Source organism: Sphaeramia orbicularis, chromosome 12, assembly GCF_902148855.1.
Source record: "Sphaeramia orbicularis chromosome 12, fSphaOr1.1, whole genome shotgun sequence".
In the NCBI taxonomy this organism is placed as follows: Eukaryota; Metazoa; Chordata; class Actinopteri; order Kurtiformes; family Apogonidae; genus Sphaeramia; species Sphaeramia orbicularis.
In genome coordinates, this window is record NC_043968.1 from 21,442,296 (window position 1) to 21,463,127 (window position 20,832).

The 20,832-nt window shown below is 38.8% G+C and overlaps 2 protein-coding genes across 3 annotated transcripts in view; one reads left to right on the plus strand and one right to left on the minus strand.

Moving 5' to 3' along the window:
* Positions 1 to 980: 980 nt before the first annotated feature.
* dqx1 (DEAQ box RNA-dependent ATPase 1) lies at positions 981 to 14,152 on the plus strand. The gene is made up of 12 exons (XM_030150668.1): positions 981 to 1,256; positions 4,641 to 5,004; positions 7,085 to 7,278; positions 7,732 to 8,185; positions 9,507 to 9,788; positions 9,944 to 10,043; positions 10,411 to 10,569; positions 11,411 to 11,602; positions 11,705 to 11,830; positions 11,945 to 12,135; positions 12,669 to 12,859; positions 13,243 to 14,152. Exons 2-12 carry the CDS (start codon positions 4,702 to 4,704, stop codon positions 13,436 to 13,438), a joined length of 2,388 nt encoding a protein of 795 aa, XP_030006528.1. The 5' UTR covers positions 981 to 1,256; positions 4,641 to 4,701; the 3' UTR covers positions 13,439 to 14,152.
* A 764-nt stretch (positions 14,153 to 14,916) lies between these two features.
* smyd1a (SET and MYND domain containing 1a) overlaps positions 14,917 to 20,832 on the minus strand; it is a 10,473-nt gene continuing 4,557 nt past the window's right edge. For both annotated transcript variants that reach the window (XM_030150672.1, XM_030150671.1), the window contains 9 exons: positions 20,689 to 20,832; positions 19,277 to 19,490; positions 19,037 to 19,167; positions 18,603 to 18,641; positions 18,009 to 18,195; positions 16,889 to 16,981; positions 16,631 to 16,794; positions 15,382 to 15,550; positions 14,917 to 15,288 (listed from right to left, as the gene is read on the minus strand). The exon at positions 20,689 to 20,832 is cut by the window's right edge and continues 33 nt beyond it. In XM_030150672.1, coding sequence (XP_030006532.1) covers positions 15,178 to 15,288; positions 15,382 to 15,550; positions 16,631 to 16,794; positions 16,889 to 16,981; positions 18,009 to 18,195; positions 18,603 to 18,641; positions 19,037 to 19,167; positions 19,277 to 19,490; positions 20,689 to 20,832 — 1,252 coding nt within the window. In that variant the 3' untranslated portion in view covers positions 14,917 to 15,177. The remainder of the gene's footprint in view (positions 15,289 to 15,381; positions 15,551 to 16,630; positions 16,795 to 16,888; positions 16,982 to 18,008; positions 18,196 to 18,602; positions 18,642 to 19,036; positions 19,168 to 19,276; positions 19,491 to 20,688) is intronic.

Here is a 20,832-nt window from a genome sequence, read left to right on the forward strand (position 1 = left end):
GATCCGCTAAGCAGTCACTCTGCTATCAACACTGAGCCAGATTTGTAGTATCAAAGAGAATAACATGAAACTGATATTTATGGGGGAAATTTATAGGATTTTTCAAATTACCATTATGTTTACATTTTCAACTGCTAATCAAGTATATTAATCCACCATAGCAGTACTAAACTCTCCAAGTACAAAGCACAGTTCCCATCTGCACCCTCTCACACTTTGTCACTTATTATGCTGAAGTGCGTGCCACTATTTTTGAATCTTTCTCATCAGCAGTTACACATGGTTTTGCAGCCTCACCTCACATACAGTATGACCATAGTTCACCAATGGTAGAGATTTAACGAAACTATGAAAAGATACCTTTGAACATAAGGACACCATAGCTTTTTTGAAAATGCTATTTCTGGACAATTTTGGCAATCAGATGGCTCTTTATCCAAACTTTACACTGAAAATGTATTATTTTACAATTTTACCACAAACTCTTTCATTTTATACCCTTTTATTTAACATTGTGTCAATTTGGGCATACTTGTCCCTTATGTTACTCCCTTTTTATTAACCTGGTTGTACCTTAAGGTGGCGCCCAGTTCACATAAAACACATTTGACATTGCATAAGAATTTTACCTGGATGAACTGGACTTTTTTTTTTTTTTTTTTAATCATAATCCCATTGCTGGACGTTTGGTAAAATAAATTTAACACAGTGACCCGAGTCGTTTTATACTTGACAGCAATATATCAAAACTCCCTTTAAATATGAGCTGGATCACATGAACCTAATTTATTTCACACTGTTTAAATCAGACTAAATTATCCAAAATATGTTTAATTAAATAGCTTTCTGAGTATTATTTTGTTTTACAGGATACACACAGGTGAACATCTGTCCAGTTGTTGACTCTTGATTCCGAACGACAATCCTTTTGTCTTTTTTTTCCGAGGAGCCTTGAATGCACCATGAGGTTTGACAGCTAGACAGCCAAACATGGCGGCTGCTAGCTAGAGCACCAGTCAACACCTTCGTCTTTTATGATCAGTGTCAGCAGTAAGGAAACAATCCGGGTCCAGTAGGATTCACGGAAAGAGACTGTAGTCGTCTGACGGCCATTTTTCATTTTTACCTCTTTGTTATTCAATGTTGTCTGTTTATTAAAGGCGGTTTGTTAGCCTCAGACGTTCAACGGACGGACACAACAACAGTAGACAGAAGGCGGACTGTTTCTACTGGCTTTCTGCTGATATGCATCACAGGTAAAACATGAATCTACCTTGCATGTTTTTCCTTCCTATTTCTTTTTTCTCTGTTTTTAGATTTGTTTTATTCACGCCAGTGTTGGTCCTGGCACTCAGAGTAGATAGTGGTTGTAATAAAAGACAGGATAATAGATGTTTCAAGTATCTTCTTCCATAGAGGGTCTAGTCACTCACTGCTGTTGCTTTGGACAGTCATTATGGGCCTTATTTTCCGATCTATCCACTCAAATATGATGTGACAGCAGTGGCACTGTACATTAACTAAAATCCTTTCAACTTTTTGTAATATAAATTACTGTGGTTTACTAATGACAGCATTGTTGGAAATGTGAAACATGTATCTGCTGCCATTGTTGGATATACAATGGCCACTTTCCAAACTGGATTTATGGCTACACCCAAGGATGATTCATATGCGTATACTATCTTAATCCTCCTCACTTAATAGTAAATCCCTCACGGAACATGACAAAGGTATTGATGCTGTAGTATCAGACTGCTAAAAAACAAAACTTAATACTCTTAAAGCAGACTGATGGGTCAGAATTTGTCAGTGAAAACATCCACACTGTAAAGAAAGTCAAGACCCCACAGCAGCCTATAACATCATGTAAGGGCAAAAACTGACCTGCTCAAAAACTAAGTGAAGACATTTAACATTTACAGCCTGTGTTTTCACTCAGGCATGTGAGCTAACTATACCTAAGCTGCTACTGAATTAAAGACATGTTAAGATCTTAAGCTTAAGCTCATCACCAAGTGAAACCTGGATGTGGCAGCATCTTCCTAGAGATGCTCTCAGCAGTAAGACTAATAAACAGCCCAATTCAGACAGATGTTTGTGGAAAACCTCATGCCTAGTGCCCACCATCAAGGTCCAGACAGGAATGAAGATATGACTTGTAGCATAAAAACCTTATGCAATATTTGATACCTACTGTTTGTGAATATGTAGTAGGTTTACAAGAAGCATTTCCAGTTGATCTGTGCTTCAGAACATCTGCAGGGAAACATTCAGCAGGGTATACAGCCAGAGCCAAAATTGTTATTTAAAGTAACAGAAAAAATTATTAGACCATCAAAAATCTTCAAAAACAATGGTTATGCAATCAAGTACTAACTGCTGTGTGTATCATGTAACTAAAATAGACGGAAAAGAAAACACGGAATGCCTAAAAGCACTGTTTTTGGCAGTACAATGCCATAGATATTGATGTAAGAACTTAAGTGATTTTGGTTATTATCAAGAAAACCATGGAAAATGGCTAGATATCAGCTCTAAATTAAACTCTTATGAGCTATTTTTGTTGTTATCATTATATTTGTCCAAACAAATGTACCTTTAGTTGTACCAGGCATTAAAATGAACAAGAAATTGAAGAAAACAAGGGTGGTCTAATAAATTTTTCCATGACTGTATGTACCTTGCATATGAGCCAGTATTATGAGTGTTTTATCCACATATGATCCATGTTACTGATACACTTACTGAAACACACCAAGTATCTTAATACTACTGAGGGAGACCAACCTGCAGATCGCTCACCTGCTGCTGTTTAATGCCACATGGTGTTTGTTCATTTGTGGTCTACGTAATGTTCTGCTGTTCTCTGTATCTGTGTAACTTTATACGACTCGCTTCACTGCTTTTTATCTGCTTTGCCTACAATGGCTCTGTGTAGCAGTTTGGTGTCATGTAAAATTTTATTATTACAGAGTATCAATACAGAGAGGGATGATGTTTTTATTTCTCTCCCAATACCCAAATGTTACCTGTGATAGGGACAGAATATCAGTTCTCATTTTTCTCAGCATTATGGGTAGTTCATGGTTTTAATTATTTTTTTCTGTACGTGAACTCAAGACAAAACACGATTCCTAAATAGATTACTTTTATAAAACTAAATGTACAATATCAATAAATGGCAACTCTAAAAATAGGAGAAGTTGTAAAGATGCCAATATTTATTTTTAAAAAACAGGCAAAGACAAGAGAAGCTTATTCGCAGAAAATATTAATAACTAGGTTGCATTGTGAATTTTTGCTGAACAGGAATAGGAAGGTCTCCAGAGGAAGCTTTACTATAGATTTTATGACTCATTAAAAGCAAACACATGATTAACCAAATGAATTCAAAATATGTACTAAAGAATGTGTGTAATTTAGTTAGTTGAGTAATTTAATTAGTTCAATAATCAAGTGGATTAGTGAATTAGTTGTGATGTCATCTTTAACATGTGACCTCCACCTGAACCAAAATAATAATAAAAAAAAACAAAAAAACTGGCCAACCAAGGAATGGATGCATCAAAGTTTTTTCCAACATTTTACAGACTTAGACTAACATATGCAGTACTCAGGTAGAAACAGGGCCATGTGCATAAGCTCTGTGAAGTAAAATATACCCAACTCCTCCCTAAAAAAATTATTTGTTAAAAAAAGTTTGTCAACCATTTTGACTCCTTGACTAATCGACTATTTATGCACATCCCTAATACCCACCCTGTCTTAGGTTGAGAAATAGAAACTTTTCATGCAGAAAAAGAACTTTCAGAGCTATTAGTGGTGGTGATGATGCACAAACCTGTTTTCTAAACTTTCACCATATTCTAATTCTTTCTAAACATCATCATTGCTCAGAACATTTTTCATTTACAGTTCCTAGTTCTGTAAATTTCCTATTGTTGTATCATTTTTATTATAAGGGCATTATGTATATTCAAGCTCCCTTCAGCCAACTGAGGCAACAAAATCTATGTGTGCATAGCAAGAGCCAAAAGTCATAAGAAATAAATTTGTCATGAAGTCTGAGTCTCTCCAGGCTTAGCGTCCACCTCAGGTCTCAGCATGTGTGACCCCTCAGGCACATCCGTTCACTCCCACTCCGCTCAGTTGTTTTGGTGTGCAGATGTGGAGCGCTTTTTTTGCTGTGTTTGCATTCATAAGGGTATTGTGGGCAATGCTAATCAATGAGCTATACTCGCAAAATAGGAACATGAAATTTATAGTGGACTCGAAAACCAGTAAGGTGCTTTCCTCTACACAGATAGGTTGTGTAGACAGCCCGTCTGTTGCAGCTGCTAGACCCAGTCAGTGGCATCTGGGCGGAGACAAGCATTCCACAGTACATTACATGCCAAACATGCTACAGACTTTTGTAAAGGGCCGATTGAAGGTTAAGCAGCAGAAAGTGTTGTGGCTTCCTTAGATGTGGCATTTCTCTGACATATCTCTGCTGCTCCTCGCTCTATGTGCGTCCTTAACTGTACCGTACCCAGAACTGTGAGTCACTTATGCAGGAAACATGCTCACTGTGCACAGAAATAAAATGTGTGTTATCTCTCCTGATTCATGTGACCACCACTCTCTTCTCTTTGCAGATAATCTCAGTCCTCACCGTTTGCCAGCCCCCGACTCCTTCCTCATTCCTGTCCCCTGCTGATGATGTCATCATCATCAGCCAAACCCGGTGCCTCCAGCAAGGCACTGGACTCTCTGTCTGTATCTTCCCTCTTGTCTGGGGATTTAGACGACGAAGGGGATGGAGGACGAGGAGAGGAAGGGCTGGGAGACCTTGAAGTAAACCCGTATGATGGTTTACCTTTTTCTTCACGATACTATGCCCTGCTGGAGGAGAGGCAGACGTTCTCCATATGGAGGCTCAGGCAGAGTCTCCTGGAGAACCTGGAGAACCACAATATAGTGCTACTCAGTGCACCCAGTGGATCTGGAAAAAGCACCCAGGTATCCCTGTACATGAAGAATATACTGCTCACATATTAATACTATCAAAAATAGCTACTTGTCAAAATAAGTCCAAAATTGAATTACATTTTTTAAATGAAATAATTATTCTAGTAAAACTTTCTTAGGATTAAAGCCTGTGCAAAGGAAATACAGACGTTTGTTTCTAAGTCTGTTAATTATATAGTATTGAATTGTTAATTATATTTGAGCTGTATTTAGCATGACACACAACAAAAGGTAGAAACAGTAGTTTTTCTGCTTGATTGAGAATTCCTCCAACTAAATAACTCATAAAAATATAGTATTTTTAATTTAGAGGTGCAGAGAGTTGCAGCTAGTGTGAAATGTGGTTGTACTGACAAACAAATCCTCCTGGTAAAGTGACAAAATGTGTTTAGCTCTACAGATGTGTGTTATGTATTGATTATTGACTTTCTTTGGATAGGTTATGCTAGTCAATAATGCATGTTGCTAACTTACTGAAAAGGAGAAAAGAGTGAACAATTTGTTACAGACTGAGAGGTTTGAGGTCAGTGTCCTCAGAGTCTGAATTGGATTCTGCTCTTTTGGATCAAACATGTACACACATCCAGTAAAGCTGGTAGATGGCAGTTTTTTCAGGTCCTTGTGGTATTTGGCAATAGAGAGAAGTTGGCCATGGTTTCAGCACCATCAGCAATCACACCCTGAGCATTTTAGAATGGTTCTGCTTTTCATTATTGTGGTGTCAAATTTTATAATTAAACATCCAAATTTGGCAGGGTTGTTGATAGAGCCAAATGTGTTTTTAAAGAATTATAAAATATAGATTCTACCAGGAAAAAGCCCGTACTTGATTACTTGACCAGTATCACTATGAAATGATATAAATCGTTATCATTAAAGTCACTTGCTGATTGATTTTATGTAGATATCACAATTTGATCAAAAATTTGACATAGGTCATTATGCTATGACGCTAACGTAATGCTGACCCTAACATTGGGTTAAAGAAATAAATACCTAAATGAGTAAATCAAGTAAATATGGATTACTTGGTATTATATTAATGGTCAGATATTTAGGTAATTTTATGTGCCAATATTGCACCTCAACATCAGTAATTCTAGTTGAGGCCTGATAGTAGAAGTCAGCTGCCATCAGAGCCAAGTTCAGTGGATACTGAGTTTGAGAGTTTCAGCCTATTGGTGCCAACAAGTTCTGTGCAGTTAAAAACCTTTTAATGCAACAAACTGAAGTTGAAGGTACTTGTGCAATAACATAGCAAGCAGCTCTAATGGCTTGTGTACTACACTCCTAGTGTGGTGGTACCCCCTCCCACTTTTTCTTGTGATTACATCCTTATACCTGCTCTTCAGCTTTGCCCTCCTCGGGCTAATGAATGACAGCACTAAAGCACTCTGACAGAATTACACTGCTCTGCTGTAACCTGAACACTCATTTCAACTAACACTGGGCTCCACTTTCTTCTACAGTCTCTGTCTATGCAATGAAAATATCTAACCTGACATCTATACTAAAAGAATTTTTTTTTCTTTGATTTCTTTATCTGTCTGCTATCGTACTTATCACAAATGTCACTTTGACCTTTGCATCCTGACTCTCGGCTGCTTGTAATGTCAATAATGTTTCCTATCTTTACACTCACCCAGCGTTCAATAAGAGTAGCAGGTCTTTAAATGTAATGTCAATTATTTGTAGATACACACAGGTCTTTGAAACCACATGTTTATAACCAGGTACAACCTGCATTTCTAACATACATTACTATTTCACATTATTGAATTTATGGATTCTTCTTGTCTTGGTTTGTCTCATTTCATGCATAACTGAAACATCATGAATGAATATTTGGTAGATTAGCTGTAAATTGAAAATTGGATCTTAAAAATGTAATTGTCATTATTTTAGTTTTATGGCACATTAACTGTTACTAATTTGTGAACATAGTGGCCAATTTTAGGGGTAGAACAACAGAAACAGACCAGCAGTGTGTGTAGTTCTGTACCATCTCTAATGTCTTAAATTACTCCTTTCTCCTCCTGTTAACTCCTTCTTCTTCCTGTTGTCCCTCCAGGTGCCACAGTGGTGTGTGGAGTATGCTTTGTCCTATGAGTTTTCCCAGGGCCTGGTGTGTTGTTCTCAGCCCTATTCAGTGGCGGCGGTGAGTCTGGCCCTGCGAGTGGCTGATGAGATGGACCTCAGCCTGGGTCTGGAGGTGGGCTACAGGGTGTCTCATGATGACAGCTGTACACCAGACACGCTGCTCAGGTTAGACCACGTGAAAAATTAACAATGAATAATGACATTTTAAAGGAAACATTTAATGAACCTTTTATCCATACCCATATGTTAATTTCCGTGTACCATAATTATTTCTTATCCTTATCCTCCTTAACCTATGTGTACACTTACTATTAAGCTTGTCGAACCTGTCTCATATGTATCATGTGTATTCATCTCCTCCCAGGGATAAAGTAGGCCGTATCCATGGGTCAATAGTTTTGTATGACATGGTGTCTCTCGGGCTCACAGCCACACCTTCACTCTTTTGTTCTCTTTAGTTCTGGACAATTTATTGTCACTAAAAGTGTGTGAGATGTTGAATTCACTGAAATTAGATCTCTTTATCCTTTCCTGCATTTCCACATGATAAATAAATGTGTAGAAATGCTTTGTTCTTTAGTGCTTTTCTCATCTGTGCTATTTTCTCACTCTTCCTAGGTTTGTCAGTGACACTCTGCTGCTGGAAGAAATGATGTCTGACCCACTGCTCCGTCAGTACGGGGTTGTGGTCTTGGATGAGCTTCAGGAGCGTACTGTACCCACAGATGTTCTACTGGGACTGCTGTGCGATGTCTGCCGCCAAAGGCCAGACAACTTCAGGGTGGTTCTCCTCACTCACCCGACTTTAGCGCCTTGTCTTGCCTCCTTCCTCGGACCCTCAGTCCCTCACCTTTCTCTGGACAGCTCACTTACAGACTGTTCCACCAGAAACCAAGAGGAGGGGGCCGAATTGGAGAGAGACAGGAAGGCTGCAGAGTTGACCACAGTGGAAACGCTGTATCGGGAACTTTCACCTGGGAGGGAACCAGTGACTGCAGCCTGTCACATGGTGCTGGATCTGCACCGAAGGGGAGAGGAAGGAGATGTGATGGTGTTTTTGGCTAGTGCACAGGTACAAACTTAATGATTAATGAACATCCACATACTCAATAAATAAACAGTAGAATGATGAATGGAGTCAAGAAAATGCAAAAATTTTCTTAGCAGGAGTAACATAACGGGAAAACAATCATTAAAGCAATGATTGTAACTGGAAATGGATTATTAAGAAGGCTTTCCCTTTTGCACTAGAAACTCAATCTGTTTCAAGGACCGCTTATTATAAATAGTTGTTAAACTGGTATAAAGTGAAACTCTGCATTTCTACAAAGGATGAAATAATGTTTATTCTTTGGAGAACTGTAGAGTTTCACCATCTTTGTCTTGTTGAGAAGTGAAATAAGGACACCTACATCTGAGACGCCTCTGGTGCATTACAGGTGTCTGGTGTCCTCGTTTTAAACACACACACACATATTCTCTCTCTCTCTCTCTCTCTCTCTCTCTCTCTCTCTCTCTCTCTCCTCTCTCTCTCTCTCTCTCTCTCTCTCCTCTCTCTCTCTCTCTCTCTCTCTCTCTCTCTCTCTCTCCTCTCTCTCTCTCTCTCTCTCTCTCTCTCTCTCTCTCTCTCTCTCTCTCTCTCTCTCTCTCTCTCTCTCTCTCTCTCTCTCTCTCTCTCTCTCTCTCTCTCTCTCTCTCTCTCTCTCTCTCTCTCTCTCCTCTCTCTCTCTCTCTCTCTCTCTCTCTCTCTCTCTCTCTCTCTCTCTCTCTCTCTCTCTCTCTCTCTCTCTCTCTCTCTTTATACAACACACACATAATTTGTTCTCCATCCATGTGTTCATATTGACCTATATCACACTCCTGCATATTAAGCCTCCTTTATGTCAACATCACCACACCTTCTGTTTATTGATGTGCTGCTGGTTCAGGCTACAGGGCTGCGTGTTTTTCTGAGTCTGCATTTGTCAGTCAAAGTTTTGGTGTGTTGGTGATACTGAACTGTCCTCAGTACTGGTCAGTCCTCAGTGTAGTACACACACATGCATAGTAAACATAAACACAGGGAATACAGTTGTGGAGATTTCTGTGTGTCAGCTCAAATAAATTGAGGAAGGTCAGAAGCTTGTTGTGGGTGGGGGGTGGGGGGCTTAACATCCCTTTAAAACTTGGAACCTATGTTATGTGATGACATTTTCAGTATAACTGCTGATCGAAACTATCTGTTGTAAATAAGGATTTAACAATATATCAGGTTGTATGGTCCAAAATATTAGAGGTCCCCTAAGTTCTGATATTTCCTTTAGTGCCACCCACTGGCCAAAATTGTTCCCAACAAAAACAGAATTGTGTGTCTGGTTAGTCTCTTAAACCTCTGTATTTTCTTGTTTGTGTAGCGGATAGAGGAGTGTGCAGTCCTGCTGGAGAAGGAGTGTGTAGCTCTGAGTCCTCAGCTGGGTCCTCTGAGGATCATCCCCCTCCATGGTGGTCTGGGTGGGCAGACACAGCGGGTCTATGAGTCTGATCCAGAAGCCTCTGCACTGAAGGAGAACAGTTCTGAGAGTGTGGACGGTCCAGGTGTGAGGAGGAAAGTTATTCTCGCTGATACTTTGGCTGAGGCTTCTTTTTCGCTACCAGATATTCGATACGTCATCGACACAGGCCTTCAACTCAAAACCGTGAGTTTGTGTAAAGTGCTAATCAGTGGTTGTCTGTTTTTCAGTGTACAGGATTCAGTTTTAGTATGTTCTTAATGTGTGGGAAAAAAACTGTTATTTAAATATAGTATAAAGAAAGAAATTAAACCTAATCTGATCTTCATATTGTATTACAGGTTTACAATCCACAAATCAGAGCAAACTCACAGGTCTTGAGAACAATCAGCAAACAACAGGCAGACATGCGGACTCAAAGGGTAAACAGCCACCTGCCAGGTAGGTCAATACAACTGGTTGAGTCTGCCTGATTACTAAAGATAAGCTGTTGTTATAATTCACTGTATTTTACTAGTTTATAATATTCAAGAAAGAAGACAATGTTTTCTGATCTGTAAGTAATTGCTAACATTCATATTTAGCACCAAACCTGTCAATGAACTTAACACTTATGGCAGAAATATATCATTCCATAAATGTCCCTAAAGGTTGTTTATGGTAGAGTTTTGATTTCAAACATCCTCAAAAAATGTTGAGTTTCATTCATAAGAGCTGTTTGTTGTGTCCATTATTTGAATCCTCAATTATATCTGGTAGTATATGGTGTTTGACATTGTCATGAGTGTTGTGTCCTTGTTGATTTTAGGACTCTGTCTCCGTCTTTACCCCAAATCTCTGTATGAAGAAGAGATGGGGGACGCTCACTGTCCAGGGGTGATGGAGGAAAACCTCAGCCACTTGGTGCTGTTGCTCAAGAGGCTCGACATTGCTGACATGGGCCAGTGCAAGTTTCTGGACAGACCAGGTACATTTTTAAATACCCGTGAGGGTCTTTTAAAATGTTTGTGAGTGTGTATATTCTGTGCTCACTAATACCAAAGCAATAATTACCTGAAAGCATGAAACATTTTGCAAAGGAGTGGAGAATTATTTCAATATCAAGGACGTCATGTGCTGACCATGGAGGGAAGACACTATACAGAGTTATTCCACGTGTGAGGAAATGCTGTTACACTGTGAATGTTTACTTTTGGTGTTTTAAGGGTTTTGCCTGTTGTTTGCTTTTTGTTCTTAAGACCTGCGAGTTTGCTCTGCAGATATGCAAGAGTTACAAGTTAAAAGAACAAGCCCATAGAGTGACTGTGCAAGCAGCGCACAGAGTAGTTTCAGTAAATACCTCAAAACTTATTGAAAAACAAAGTCCACAAAGGGAGGAGGATGGGGTGGATGGATGGGTCAACAAAACACTGGACTTTTAACACGACCACTGCTCATTGTCCGTTACAAATCTATGATGAGTGTTTGTTTTCTGAGGCCTGGTAGGTGAGTTGAGTTAATGACAACATACCATGATTTTGCAAACTTGACTCCAGGTCCCTTTGTACATGTTATGTCATTTTTCTGCCTTGCCTTCCCTCTACTGTTAACTGTCAGTTCATTTTTGTGGGTGATAAGTATTTACAGATAGGTTCTCAAGGCACCATTGAGCTGTAGAGACTTTTATTGTAGTTTAGGGAATTAGAGTTCTGTCTTTGTCATCTTTGCTGTGTTACTGTATCACCATCATTTATGTTAAACAGCATTTAGTAACTAAGTGCAACACTGTCAGCCCCTTGATGTCCATGTTTGTTTCTCCTTGTCTCCAGCCCCAGAGGCTCTAATGCAGGCCCTGGAGGACCTGGACTACCTGGCAGCCCTGGACGATGACGGTAACCTGTCTGAGGTTGGCATCATAATGTCGGAGCTCCCTCTGGAGCCGTCCTTGGCTAAAGCCCTCATTGCTGCCTGCGAGTATGACTGTGTTGATGAGCTACTCACCATTGCTGCCATGCTCACAGGTAACTGTTCGTCACTCTACCGTTTGCAGACTTTTAGACACTTGTAGTTTGTTGACTGGCTGGTTCTTAATAGTCTGTTATTTGGATCTTTGTCTTCCTCAGCTCCCTCGTGCTTCATCACAGTAGATCCCAGCAGAGAAGAGGCTGCAGTCAATCAGTGGCGACCTCTAATGCACATAGAGGGAGACCACATGACTCTTATTAATATTTATAAGGCCTTCATCGAGCGTATGTTCAATTCACTGAAGACTTAAGACTACACAATATTATTGAATGAAGGTACTATATGCACATAATGATATATGTTGCTAACATTCAAAATCCTGTGTCTAACTTTTGCAGATAATCAGGATGAAGCCTGGTGTACGACAAACTTCCTAAGCCACTCTGCCTTACGATTGGCTGTGGTGATCAGGGCGGAGCTGCTGGAGGTCATGCAGCGAATAGAGCTTCCTGTCTCTCCACCTGCATTTGGATGCCAAGACAACTGCACAAATATTAAACGTGCCCTCATCTCAGGCTTCTTTCTCAAAGTAAACACCCTGTTTGTTTGTTGTTGTTTTTAAAGTACAATTATAGCACAAATTCATACTGGTAGAATCCACCATTTTTACCACACATTATATGATAACTATCTCATATTATGTACAACAAAGGAGCCTTGTCCATTTCTGGATTGAAATCATTTGGGTTATTTTACAGTCAAGTGTTTTGTATGAATTTGTTTCTTATGTGTGTATTGTCTTCAGTACTCTGCTCTATAGCCTAATCTTAACAGGTGACGTTTTCATGTTTTATTCATGTAGTAACTTTGACCTGTGAAAGATCTTCATTCAATTAATCATTTACTGAACTTACTGACAAGTAGCCTTTTTGATGTTCATTTCATGGAAGTTTCTCTTCAGCTCCATGATAGACATAGGATTGCTTGTGTTTTTGTTATAAAACTGATATCGGATATCACCCCATGTACGTCACTCTATCACACCTTTCATTGTGTAGTAGCTTTAAAACATCTTTTTCCAATTAAATGCCCACATCTCTTCTGCTGTTCTTTCCTGCTTAGGTGGCTCATGATGTGGACGGTGCAGGTAACTACCTCCTGCTGACTCATCGCCATGTGGCTCACCTACATCCCTTCTCATCCTACCGATGTCGCCAGCCGTGCCCCAGTCCCCCCAACTGGGTCCTTTATCATGAATTCACCATCTCCCGTGACAACTGCATCCGTATTGCCTCTGAAGTCCACCCTCAGATGTGAGTAACTGCGAGAAGGTTTATGATTTCTGATGTCCAGGCTGTTAGGACTTCAGTTTAACTTCAGTAAATAATGTAGCTTCCAAGACAGTAGTGAAAGGTGAGGTTTCCGTCGTTGTTGTTGTTTGGGGCGGCTCAGTTGGTAGGGTTGTCCAATGACCAAAGGGTTGGCGGTTCAAATCCTGGCTCCGACTGTCCACATGTCGAAGTGTCCTTGGGCAAGACACTGAACCCTAAATTGCTCCCAGTAGGGCCTGGCAGCAGCCACCTACTATTGTATGAGTGTATGTGTGAATGTGGGGCTTTGTAAAGCGCTTTGGGCAACATGAAGGTGTATAAAATGCGCTATATAAGTGCAGTCCATTTGCCATTTTGTTCTGTAGGCTGGTGGAACTGGCCCCTCAGTACTACCTGGGAAACCTGCCATCCAGCGATGGAAAGGAGCTGTTGATGGAGCTGAGGCAGAGCCTGGAGCCTCAGTCGTATGAGCAAGACACAGTGTCAGACAAGTACAGAGACGCTGACGGAACAGGAGAGACGCACAATCAGTCCAGCACCGAGCTCTGCATCATCCAATGAAATGCGAGGGAAGAAGAGACGGAGCATCTCAGGAGAAGACACTAAACACAGCTGTCACTTTATTGTTTGATTTGACATTTGGTACAAATTCAGTCTGTGAAATCTCATTTGAGGTTCAATCATTTCTATGTGTCATCTCAAATGGAAAACACTAGTGTACAGTAATGTATTGTTAATATCTAGGCCTGTAAAATATTCAGACTTCTTTTTTTCATGTGTTGTGCTGTTGATTTCATTTTAAATTAATTTGAATATCTTTTTTAAAAAATTTGTTATTTTAATAAGGGACTGCAGTTTAAATAATTATGTAAAAGAAAAGTTTAATAACCTGTTATCACAAAGTGTCTTTTTGTCATAACATGAAAAGCAATACACACTATTTGAGTGAGCTGAGACACTGTTATTGGATGACCTTTGACCTCTATGCAGATAAACCCTCACAGACGTGGACTGGTAGACAGACAGCTCCTCAGGGCTCACTGTGATCTGTGACGACAAACTGTACCAACGTGCACAGAGCTTCTATTTTCAACTTTTTGATACTGTTTGTACACTTTAGGTTTCCTGTTTTAGATTTTCATTCTGCCTTTTTCTCCAACTTACTCTCCATAATGAAAGTGTTTGTGCAATGTGGATTCCTACTGCCCTATTTAATAGGACTCTTTATTGATACAGGATGAGCCTCAAATAAATGTGTTCACCTGTTTGAACTGTCTTACCTCAGTGGTTTAATTTTGCAGATGCCACACAAGAACCTTTGGAGTCTGGTTAGTATTAATGAAAACACAGACGAATTGACGTAGTTTAAGTTCTGCAGTCACACACTCACATAACCTGAGACCTCATTGTTCTTTCCTACAGGGGAAGAGATAAAGAAGATCATCAGGTTGTGATTAGTAATATTAGAATAGGGATGTTAATTTTGAATTTGAATTTAAAATTGGATTTTGAATTCAATTTTGAATTTCCAATTTGCAATGTTACAATGTAACAAAGATTTGAATTTTAAATTTTAATTGTTTTAATTTGATTTTGAGTTTGTAATATTACGATAGAATAGGGATTTGAATTTTATATGAATTGAATTTGATTCTGAATTTGATTTCAAATTTGAGATAGAATTTGATTTAGAGGGGTTTTTTTGGAATGGAATATATTTACATTTTAAACGTTGAATTCCTTCTAATTGCTGCTGCTTTGCCACAAAGTGGGATTTTCTGACATATAGTGAACACCTTTGTTACAATGACATACTATTATCTTGTTTTTCTTATGTATGGTGCAGTTGTTAAAGATGGTTATGAAGCTGACAGATGTATTCAATGTTTTTTGTTGACTCAGTTTTCCTCCTAGCCAAATACTTGCTCTTTTTGGATTGCTGAGTTTCTCTGTGACATTTTTGGTTTTGACATTTGACACATTGAACTGAATTGAATGATATTAACATACTGGTTCAGTTAATACCTTTTTCCACATGATTACAACAAACACACTTTGTATCTCCACTTTTATTATAGATACTGTACAAGCAACCTGTTACATTTGCAATAGTTGGTTTTAACAGTGCATCATCAGACTTTCATTTAACTTAAGAACTCAGCACAGAGACTGGGTGCAGTGCTTTAGCAGACATGTTATACTGGGTATATATGTCAGAGTTAAGACACATGTCAGAACATCAGAAGAGGATTCCACTTGTGGCATGACCAGCGGTGACTGTGATGATGTTTGAGGAGCCTTTAGGCCTTTGATTCAGCAGGAGGCTTCAGAGCTGCTTCCCTCATGGTTTGGTAGACCGTCTCATTCTGCTTGAACATCTTCAACTCCAGCTCAGTCTGTGTGCGTATGGTCTGCAAACATAGACAAAACACCACTATTAAACTCTTTCCAAGCATTGATGTCACTGGACTTGCCACACTAAATGTCACCCCATCTCCATGTACCTCTAAGTCTCTGGTGATGGAGTGGTTGGGTCCATGGGTGACCATGAGGATGCTGTACGCCTTGCAGATCATGCCGTGGCCTGCCTCAATCTGCCCTGCATGCCACTGGGTGACACCTGCCTTCATGATGGCCATGCCCAGCTGGGCGTTGTTGGGATGGTACAGCTTCCTGTTAAAGAAGAGCAGAGAAGAGATCCGATACAGGATCATTTACTGAAATTAGTCAGTAAATGATCCTAAACTAACAAAAATTAGATCCTAATAATAACACTGCCTATGTTTTTAAAGTCTGATACAGTCAGAAAAAAATATTAGATAATCAAAAGTCATCAGAAACAATGGTTATGCAATCAAGTCCTAACTCTTGTGTGTATCATGTGACTGAAACAGAAAAGAAAACATGGAATGCATAAAAGCACTGTTTTTGGCAGTGCAATGTCATAGCTATTGATGTGAGAACTTAAGTGATTTTGGTTATTATCAATAAAACCATGGAAAATGACTAGATATCAGCTCTGAAATTAAACTCCTCTGAGCTATTTTTGTTGTTATCATTATATTTGTCCAAACAAAAGGGGTGGTCTAAAATTTTTTCCATGACTGTATATAAATACAATTTCTAGCAAATATACAATACAGATGATCTAGTGCTAAACTCAACAAATGCACTATTTCCCACTGTTTGTGTAGTATTCGCAGAAGGCTGTTGTTTCTGGCTGATTGGAGACGTCACAGTAAAAGTTATAGAAAAACTGCATATGTGTCAGCTGTTTGTCATGATTTCAGTTAGTCTATAGGTGAGAACTGAAGCTTTCACTGTTTAAGTGAAAGGTAAGGATACATTGAAACATTGAATAAATACTTAATCTTTTGCTATGACTGTTATTTTTTCTGTGGTGGGCTTTTATTTATTTAACTTCAGTAGTTGTTCATACTCTGTTTTATTTGGGTTATTTAGTTCTGTATATCTACTTTGTCTCTCTTTGTCCAATGTCTTTTAATGGTTTGTGTGGATGAAAGCCCAAAATAAATTTCCAAACATCGTGCGACAAAATATTCAATTTGGTGGATTAAGCAAAAATAGTGCTGTATTCACATTTTCTTCATTTATTTTCCAGAACATACCTAAAAACTTTTTTGATGGTGTACTTTACATTGCATAGTTTTTGAACAAGTAAAAGCATTATCAAGGAGTTCTCCCAAAGCTCTTTTTTTCTTCCCCTCCTTGACATTCCCAGTCATCACTCACATGTATCCCTCCACCATCTTGCGTGCACACTCTGCAGCCTCAGAGAAGGACCTCAGGTATGACAGCACCTCACTGGAGACGCTGAGCACACGCAGCCTATACAGGTGAGTGTCAGCGAGGACATTCTCCTGCTTCGCCAGAGCCTCCTGACACAGCTTCGCCACCTGATGGAGACAAGGACAGAGCAAACACAGGAGACAGACTCAGAGACAGAACACGCTGATGGTCCAATGGACAGTTCAAAGCAGTGTGCTTTACTTCCTGGTAATCCCCCTCAATGCGGGACGTCTCGATCTTCTCCAGACACTCTTTGCTGAAGGCGGTCACCTCTTTGACCTTGTCAGCAGAGGGCTGAGGGGGAGACACAAAAACAGGCATATATTCTCATAATCACAGTGGATAAATCTAACTAAATGCCATACTAAATTACAACTTTGAGGTATTTTATACTTTTCAGATGTCTCTTTTCGTTATGTCTGCCCCTACTGTTGTTGTTGTCATCTGTGTTGTATAATGTTACTGTCTTTTTTTTCTTGTAATGTTATGTTATCTTTTTCTTGTATGTTATGTAATGTCTTTTTCCTGTAATGTCAGTGAAGACGAATTTCCCCACGGGGACCAATAAATTAAATCTAATCTAATCTAATCTAATCTAATCTAATCTAATCTAATCTAATCTAATCTAGATTAAGATTTGATTTCTTTCATGAGATTTCTTTTCTATTAAGTGAAAAGCATATCTCTTATAGTGTTACTTTGGAATGTTCTGAATGTCAGAAACTGAGAGATTAAGATGTATAAACTTTTTGTAATATTAGGATTTGCTGGAAAAGGCTTTCTTTCAACTAAAACAGGTCTGTTATTCTAAGCCCAAGATGAGATAACTTCTCTCACCAGACTGCAATGCCACAAATTTAGGATGATCTTACAGAATAGGATGCATTAATGACCAAAACACATCAGATATATAGTAGCTCAAATAAGCTTAACCTTCAACATCTACAGCAGTGAAATGAATCCGAAAGCATCATGTATTGTAATAACACACTGACAGGGACCATAAAAGATAGTCTTGAATGCTGAATGTTTACTTGTAGTGGAGTATTTTCACAGTGTACAGTCATCGCTAAACATTTCAGCAGTGACACAAACTGTGTTTATTTGCCAATAAATTTCTTTGAAACTAATAAAATGCTTAGAATTATTCCTCACTGAAACATGTAGATAAAAAAATTAAGCAGCAAAGCATTCAAAAAATAAAACTTTTGTCACTGCCAAAACTTTTCCTACAACAGTATTATCAATGCAGCTGAGTAAATCTGAATACTTCTTCTCCCAGTGTTGGACTTGTACTGTCAATGCAAACTGTTTCACTCACCTTGCTGTCTGCAGCGGCCATCATCAGGTCATCCTTAATGTGCTGGCTGCAGTGCTGACAAGAGCAGTCAAAGTAGAAATGCTCCTTCAGCTTCTTCTGGCGATCAGCAGACAAGTTCAGGAAATCCACGTAGCTGACGGTCAACTCTTGACCTTCACCTATTTTTTCCAAAGCTCGCAGCTCAATCCTGGGAGAGAACCACAGGAAATGAAGTTTAAGCAGAGTCCAGATGTAGCTGTGCAGTTACATGTTCTTATTTACTGTAAATCCACATATGATACAGCCCTTGTTTTCAGTACAGATAATTCACACCACTACTGTGCTGATAGAGGAAGCAAAAACCCTCAAACCCTGTTTCCATGGTAGAACAAACAACAAAAATGTTTTAAATAAATTGGATATGTGAAAATATTATCTTTGTAAACCACTTTTTATACAACCTAAAGTCGACACAGACTATCAAATATGTGAATAAACATGGTTGTATTTTATTCAAACTTGAGTGGATGGATCTAAAAAGTAAAGCCTTGTGAGGGCGGTTGTTCCTCCACCATAAAACCACAGAGGGTGAGGGTGAACAGCAGTAATACAGACCTCCTCTTGGAGTGGAGAGCAGAACTCAAAGCTGACTGGCTGAAAAACAAACAAGAGACTTTTAAATGTAAAAATAGTTTATTTTTTTCTGATTGATACTGACCTACTCATATGGTACAGGTCTCAGCTATAGAGGCATTTCACTGAGGAGGGAAAACATCAAATGTACAAGATCAACCGAGACATTTACTTTATTATCTGGTGATGCTGTCAAGTTTTTAGGATTTTTTTAAAGATTATATGCAGTCATACTCTTAAGTAGTTATTTTAATTGACTTTCAGAGGTTTTGTTGACAAGAATAAAAATGGTTTGACTCTTAACTAAAATGAAAAAAAGAAGATATTTAAATGCATTTAACTCATGTGGACACTGGAAGCCTATTTTATCGGTCTGACATGTTAAATTGGGACTTTAAAGGAGTCCAGACACATACTTTCCATGGTTGAGGATGACGGTGCAGTTGGGCCAACAGTCGTGGTTGACCAGACAAAGGTTTGGGAAAAGACCCACACCAACAGCCTGCAGGCCTCTCTGGTCACTGAGTGTGAAGCCGTTACACTTAATCTAAAGACAGACAATGAAGTGAGGAAGAGAAGTGAGAGGAAGCCCAAGACTCTGTTTCAGACTCTGTGCAGTTTAGTTGTAAGTTTGCTGATGTATAGTGAGTCCTTACAATCCCAAAGATATGTGAGATGTAGTCCGCAGAGTGCTGCTTGCTTCCATAGGACCAGTATTCCATGAAGCTGTTCACGTCAGCCTTAAGCCGTTTTAGATCTTCCTCAGACATATCAGCAACGTGGTCCTCCAGCTTGTCCACTGAGATCAGCTGACTGTCTGACGCCAGGCCTGTGTTTTTGTGTATGCGCCAGATCACACGGGCCGCCAGGCTGGAAATGGTCATAATACAGATGGAGGGACGATAACACTCAGATACAGATGCATACGGTCATGGTCAGAAGTTTGGGCAATCACCCAAATTTTGTTTGACAAGTTTTGCTCCATCATTTTTTATATTTTTTTTAAAGATTTTTGTCCCACAGTTTCTCAGGTATATTTAAGAGTTATTATGAGCATTTTAGAAATTTTAAAGGATTGTATTGAGAAAAAAATAACCAGATTTATGCAAAGAGCAAATTTGTGTCAGTTAATCTGTAAATAACTGGAATCAGATGGACACTAAGAATCTGTCACAAAAACACTGGGAAACTTCACACCTGCAGGTCATACGACTTCCTCCTCCCACTGATTTAAAACATGACCACAACCATCAATACTCATCATAATAAATGTCAAAGCAATTTCAATTTTTTATTCCTAAGTGAAAGTTAAAGAAACTAGAAATTGTGGTTTTAAATGATTATTTATGATCAGAATATGAAATCTAGCAGCATTTCAAAAAATATAATGATTTAAAAAATTAACATTGAGTGAAATTAATAAAGACAAACTCTTAAGCATCTTGTGACCATTTTACATGATAGGATAAACAAAATAAAAAGATTTATTACACAATATAAAACACCTGAATTCAATGTGTCCAAATACTTTTATCCATATAGTGTATTTCTGAAATTATACAAGGGATAACTTTCTTGTTATTGCTGAAATTGCTTTGACATTTGTCCAGATTTTTTTTTCTTCCGTAGTTATTTTTGGAATAAATAATACTGAAGAACTACAGTTTAAAGTTGCTATTTTAGACAACTGGAGGCTTCATCTTCTTAGTTAATGCATGAAAATGCTCAGCAGAATTTGTGGTAATCTTTTCATTAGATTTATCATCTGTGATTTGTTCAAACAAGTGCAGTTTGTATAACATTTGTTCCTCTGCCCATCATTCTATCTTTAACACTACAGAAAATTTAACAATCAGTGAAACTGTCTTGTGGTTGTACTAATGTCTTCTTTTAACTATTTAAGAATTATACATTATTTGACAATGCAGGACCCTGAATTTACTTCATTCATTTTACACTTGGTAGAAATGGAGGAACCAGAAAGATGTGTCCAGTGAACTAATGTCCTGACCAGGAATATCATAAATGCATCAGCACATAGAGTTTTCAATTATCTGGTTCTCCTTACCGAACATGTTCATTTGGTGCCTTGCCGATCTTCTTGATAGCTGCACACTCCTGCTTATGTTCATCCCAGCATGCAGTCTGGCAGGTGCGATCACAATAGTAGGCAAACCTACACTGGGCACAGCGGTGAAGTTTGGGCTGGCGG

What these genes read in the sequence shown, in the direction of transcription:
- dqx1 (XM_030150668.1), top strand. Translation starts at nt 4,702, where the DNA reads ATGATGTCATCATCATCAGCCAAACCCGGTGCCTCCAGCAAGGCACTG. An exon ending in CAGGCCTTCAACTCAAAACC is followed by an intron (nt 9,789 to 9,943) that starts GTGAGTTTGTGT and finishes ATTGTATTACAG; the next exon opens with GTTTACAATCCACAAATCAG. An exon ending in TTATAAGGCCTTCATCGAGC is followed by an intron (nt 11,831 to 11,944) that starts GTATGTTCAATT and finishes TAACTTTTGCAG; the next exon opens with ATAATCAGGATGAAGCCTGG.